The sequence below is a fragment of the Pomacea canaliculata genome, linkage group LG2, assembly GCF_003073045.1.
Source record: "Pomacea canaliculata isolate SZHN2017 linkage group LG2, ASM307304v1, whole genome shotgun sequence".
NCBI lineage: Eukaryota > Metazoa > Mollusca > Gastropoda > Architaenioglossa > Ampullariidae > Pomacea > Pomacea canaliculata.
In genome coordinates this window covers 15,159,445-15,165,419 of record NC_037591.1, presented here as the reverse complement: position 1 = coordinate 15,165,419, position 5,975 = coordinate 15,159,445, and the positions used below count along the sequence as shown (strand labels likewise).

Here is a 5,975-nt window from a genome sequence, read left to right as displayed (position 1 = left end):
TAGAGGACCACCAGTGCTGTCTGATAGACTCTATCGTGCGTCCAGCTAAGTTGTAGCTGAGGTCATAAGGTTACAGTGACGTAGGATTGGTATCCTGTGCTCGAGCTGGAACCTGTGAGCCGCGTTGATTACAGGTGTTAAAAACATTTACTTTGCGACCAGAAATTTGTCTGTAAACAACGCGAACCATTTATAATCCTTCCAAGCAGTTTCAGGGTGGAAATAGAAATCAGAGTACTGGAAGTAATTTTCTTAGCTTATACTTGGAATAAATGCTTGACACTTAATGGCTGGAATACTTCATCCACGTTTAAATAAACTACTTTTTATGTGTGAAATTGTGGTTTTGTAGAAAAACATGATCTAAGAAAGTAAACACATTTTGACTGCAATAAACATTGACTCACATTTAAGAAAACATGTATCACAGTTGATCTTTGAAAACTACCACGTCGGTCGAGACTTTCAAAGTTGAAGTCTTACGATTTACTTGTGATTTTCAGGTCACAGGTCATAGGTTAGCTCATGCTTCGAAGAAGTTACTAAAATATTCCTCCTAGAAAATATGTCCATTGGTGTATCATTTGAGAGAATTATTTTACTAAATACCACATTTGTGTCTTTTTTTTTTTTTTTTTGACTGGCCTTTTATGTTTTTAATGTTGTAAATACATCACCGGTGTTGATTTTACTAATGAGTCGCTGCGTGTAATGCTGAACAACTGAGAGACTATAAGATGTACGAGTAGTGAGTGTGCATAAGTGAGTTTGTGTGAGTGTGTAAGTGTGTGTGTAGTGTGTGTGTTGGCGGTGATATGTGTGTCTATGTGCTTGTGCGTCTGAGCGTGGGGGGATCCAGCTGCGATAAGTCTATATCAACCCAAGAGGAATCCCCAAAACACGAATTCGTGCAAACGGTGTGTAAGGAAAGGAACTGCACTAACACGGCGAATTATTTTCAACTTTGTGCGATGTGAGGAAGAGATGCACAATTTATATACACTTATTATCCGTATGTCTTCACCTCTCCTATTAGTCCAGCATCGACACTGTTTTATTTTGAAATTTATTTACCCGTAAAGGGCGTCCGAGCCTCAAGAGGCCGCTACGCTTCCAGATTAAATATTTATTTCAGCATCTTCTGATTTTTCTATTTTCTGTACTTTCTCCTGCTTGATAAAGCATTTAGGACGTCATGTGTAACTCGTGACCTGACTACATTTGTGGTATTTTGGGTTCGGTCATTTACGCTTTTAAGTCAACAAACCTTTTTCCAGATGGCCTGACGATCACTGAGACGAATTCTCTAATTAATGCGACATTTAAACAGTGCTGCTGATGTTTGTTGCTTGCCCATGGTTTTGACAGATATCTTGAATTACTTATAGCATATGTTTTTTGTTGCTGTTGTTATGACTGTTTAAAGAGAGAAGATGTGTGATTACTAACATCTTGATAGTGTACGAGCCCTGTCTCGTAGTCTCCATACAATAACATTTGACCCTCACTTTTTTTTTTTTTTTTTTTTTTTTTTCTTTCTTACCTTTCTAAGCAACCAGCTTTATCAAGAGCCTGAATTAATGCGGAAGCCGAAATTCTCTCATTTCTTCATATCATCTATGGTGTTGACCATGACCTTGCTTTCATCCATGCTGATTTCGATCCCAGAGGCCCTCGCGCTCGTCATCAAGGATCTGTAGCTGCTGCTGCTGCCTGCCATCAGGTCCATGTTACTGAGCGGCCTCCCTCCGATCCACAGGGAGGTGTGATGGTCCTGTATTGTATGAAGAATGATTTTCTCGAGGTAGACATTGAACATCACTGGGAACAAAAGACCATTTGAGCGCACCCGACCCGGTGGAACAGCTTGTTGTTCAGGAGAACTGACCTTCTGGAGCCATCAGACAGTGTCATGAGGCCTTTTATGCACATTCCAAAAACTCTCCTTCCATGCTTTATCGAAAAGCCTTCGTGAACTAAATAAAGCTCTGGTGAAGATGTTTACATCAGGTACTTTCTGAGGACTTGTTCACAAGGCGGCTCTGAGTCACATTCAGCTATACCCTATTCAGATGACCAATCAGACGAATGAACTAACCAGTGAATTAATCAACCGAAGACGAATTTATTGCCTATATGTATTTAGGCTGACCGGCATTCTTCAGATAGATGGGAGATAAATGGAGGACAGGCCCCGGAGGGGCGAACGAGGGACCCGCCCCCTACACCTCTTCACACAGCGCCCGTCGGCCATGTCTGAGATCGAACTACAACTTGAAACGACTTTAATATGTGCTGTTGGACCTGGAATCACCACGGCTGTTGTCACCAGACTCACCATTTAATATATCTATGTTAATGGGTTTCATGTGTACGTATTTCAATTACGAAGCCTCAAAAGAGTTGCTTATTATTTTCACTAATTGTGCAGACAAAAATATTTGCTCCTCAGAAAAACAAATACTATGACACCACCTCTAGTACGATCAGAGTCCGATTAGTACGATTGTGATGTCTTTTTTTGTCTACAATCGTTTCATTATTTTTATTCAGTTTGTTTTTTTAGTATTATTTATAAGCACATTTCCACTTGAGTTGATACCTGTATGTGTATGTATGTGCAAGAATTGAATTAAGTCATCCGCTTTTTAGCGACTTTTCGAATGTTCCTTATAATTATAATGTTATAATAATTGTTATTGTTAATCGACAAGCTATATATATAAATAAAACAAACGAAAGGAAAAGTGAGGCAGTTGTGTAAAATGTCTCTTTTTGTGCTGCTGCAGTGGGTAATCAAGGATAGGAACCAGTCTGGTCTGACATAGAAGCATCTGAGGTAACTCTAGTTGCTTTTGTTGTGTGACCAGTATGGTCTGACATTGAAGCATCTGAGGTAACTCTAGTTGTTTTTGTTGTGTGACCAGTATGGTCTGACATTGAAGCATCTGAGGTAACTCTAGTTGCTTTTGTTGTCCGACCCGTATTGTCTGACATTGAGGCATCTGAAGTAACTCTAGCTGCTTTTGTTGTCATCAAACAGCAAGTCATAGTTTTCTTGTTATCAAAAAACAGTTTCTTGAATTCTTGTCTAAAGCGACGAGTGGAGAAGAAGTAGCAAATAAAGTTGAGAGAGTGGTTCAGATCGCGCCACTGCAACAATAACAACAAGGGAGAAAATTTAGTACATGTTCCCCAAATGTATAATCACTGACATAAAAAGCATCTTATCATCTTATCGAGAACTACGAGCAAAACACGTATATATATTAAAATATGGTACTTTACCATTGTGAAGAAGGTCGACATCATATTGTAATTAAGATGTTTAAGTGTGAATAGATGTTCTACGTCGTCTACGGCAACATACCAGCCACCGATATTCCCAAAGACATGGAAGATAGCATAGGGGATGTTCGTGATGAGGAAGAGGATAGAGATTGAAAGCAGCATCAGGGTGACCTGTGGACAGAAGAATAACAGACTTTTGTTATGTCATCTGGTTCTGTATGGAGCAAGTCACGTGCATCTGCGGGTATGTGTTTCAATATTTAAAGACAACCAGCCATTGACTGCCAATCACGGCCAGGTTCCCTTTGTTGAGTCCAATGTACACCGGCAGCCTTATCATCGCCACTCCAAATCACTAAAGACAATAAATCTGATGTTGAAGTGTTCATGTGTCCATCAACTAAAATATCAAGATGTCTTAGAAAACTTCTAGTAAAGATGAAAGCGGTTTTGAAGACTTGAAAGACTCAATTCTTAGAACAAATGTTGGAAATACTTGCTGTATAATACTATAAAGGTTAAAGAATAAAACTTAGTGTGTGTGGAAGTTCTGCAAAATGAAATTAAAAGACTGTTTTTGAATTATCTGGTCCTCGTTGAGACCTCGCATCCTTCTTCGAGAGTAGAGAGTGGCTTGTACTAAAGTTTGCAAGAGGCTTGCAAAGTTCCAAAATAACAGCAGCAACAACCTTATGTACAACCTTTCCCCCAAGATCCTTCTTTTCGCTGTATCAACCGTTTGACTGCTACAACCGATAACAATCTGATGGACTTGAGCTAATCATGAGGAATGTATTTGTTTTAAACTCCACAGTGGTTAGAACTTATGAGTCTCTCATATTATCAACGACTTTGGTTAGCTAAGTTATTTGAAAGGAAATTGAGTCCCACTCACCTGCTTTGTCTGGGTCGCTGTCTCTTTCTTTGTTTTTTTGTCGCCTTCTGCTATGTGTTGCCTGATTCTATTGGACCTGCTCAGGCCACTGCACACACACACACACACACAGACACACACAAACGCACGCACACACGTACGATCGCGTATACACATTGGAACAAACAGACATAAAACTATTCTGCACACAATCACCTGAGCAATCTGTCCTAAAGAGTTTAGGTACACAGAGTTATGAGAGGTTCAGATGCTGCATCACAAAAGCCAAATACATGAAATAAGGAATTCTCTGTATTGTTTCTTGTAAATAAATTATCAATTATAGAGCAGGACTAATTAACGGTTATACATAAAATCGAGAATAATAATAAGAAAAATGTGTATTTGTAAAGGAACAGCAACAATGAAAGTGATTATCCTAAATCGACATTCATTCAGAAATATGGTGTCCAAGATAACATTTCGAATGTGTCCGGAATGAATCGGCAGGACTTCAGTTTATTATTTTTATGTTTCTGCTGGTAATTTTGTTTCTGCTGAACAACCTGACAGAATGATTTTGATTTAGTTGTGTTTTACATGATTAGTGAAAGGAAACAGAAATCATTTAGAGATACGGTGCCACTCACCTAATGATGACGATGTTTAAGAGGACAAGAAGGATGCAGGGAACTACAGAATATAAGAAAGGCATGACCTTTGACCACACCTTCTTGAAGAACTCGAAATAGCCTTCGATACCATACATTGCGCAGAATCCGACATCGTCCATACGCCACACAGCGAAGTTATGGAGGGTGAGGCGAGGACAATGATAAAACACGCGATGCAGCACACGATGGCTTTGCTCACGGACGTGAACACGCTCACCTGTCAGAAAATATACAAAGTTTTTAAAGAATATGAAGTCAACCAGTCACGTGCCGAACAGAATGGACTGATGTTTCTAAAAAAGGATGTTTCTCTGAAAACTTATTTTTCATTGCGAAGAGAAAGGTGAGAAAGCCACTAGTAGACATTGCTCTCAATTCAATGTATTTAAAGATGGTTACTCACCTTTAGAGGAAACCAAACAGCTATACCCCTCTCTCCAGCAAGGACTATCAAAATAAAGTTTGGGAACAACGTGAAGATCTCCCACACTCCTTCCGCTATGGGGCAGAGGGTGTCCATCAAAACTGAAGAAATCATACCTGCATGGGTCATAAATACTACATAGACACGAAGAAGCCATCAGCGACTGCAAGTACGCAGTAGTAAAAGGAAGCAGACGTGAACGGCTTCATGCGCATGATGACTATAAAGCTGACCAAACTTCCGGGAAGGCCGATAATCACATTTATAAAGGGAATGGCATCGTAAATTCTCTCTGCGTGCATGAGTATCGGATCTGCCAGAAAGGCAGTCATTCTCTTTAACATCTTGTCCTCCTCGGATTCGGATTCGGTGGTATTCATGACGATTCGGTTGACGATGTCTTCGGTTACATTCACCTGTAATTCATCATCTGTAAAAGATACAAATATTTTTTGTAAAAGATACAAGAATAAATGCTGCTGCTTTGTCGGAATTAAAAATCGGCAATTAAAAATGCTGAAAACATTACCTTTTGAGATTTTATACTACAGTTTCGATCCCATGTGTAACACTCTCTCTTTCTTTTGTGTGTGTGATGAAGGCAAGCACATTCATCTGATCTTTATGAATATTCATTAACTGAACTAAAGGACTGTTGTCTTCCAAACGTTCTTGAGTGTTGACCAGTGTTCTTCCACTGATTCTTCTGTCA

The 5,975-nt window shown here is 39.4% G+C and overlaps 1 protein-coding gene across 2 annotated transcripts; it reads right to left on the bottom strand.

The window, feature by feature from the left end:
• Nucleotides 1-2,607: 2,607 nt before the first annotated feature.
• On the bottom strand, nucleotides 2,608-5,150 carry LOC112557309. Of its 2 annotated transcripts, none has more exons than XM_025227082.1 (4): nucleotides 4,816-5,150; nucleotides 4,187-4,274; nucleotides 3,371-3,462; nucleotides 2,608-3,153 (listed from the first exon to the last, which is right to left on the bottom strand). In XM_025227082.1, exons 1-4 carry the CDS (start codon nucleotides 4,956-4,958, stop codon nucleotides 3,141-3,143), a joined length of 336 nt encoding a protein of 111 aa, XP_025082867.1. In that variant the 5' UTR covers nucleotides 4,959-5,150; the 3' UTR covers nucleotides 2,608-3,140. The 2 variants fall into 2 exon arrangements, with proteins under 2 accessions (XP_025082867.1, XP_025082866.1); XM_025227081.1 differs by having other exon boundaries at nucleotides 2,615-3,153; nucleotides 3,289-3,462.
• Nucleotides 5,151-5,975: the final 825 nt, after the last annotated feature.

Coding starts and splice junctions, on each gene's coding strand:
- LOC112557309 (XM_025227081.1), bottom strand. CDS start 4,958: ATGGACGATGTCGGATTCTGCGCAATGTATGGTATCGAAGGCTATTTC. Junction 3,463..4,186: donor CAGCGACCCAGACAAAGCAG/GTGAGTGGGACT, acceptor TTCTGTCCACAG/GTCACCCTGATGCTGCTTTC. Junction 3,154..3,288: donor TGTCGACCTTCTTCACAATG/GTAAAGTACCAT, acceptor TTATTGTTGCAG/TGGCGCGATCTGAACCACTC.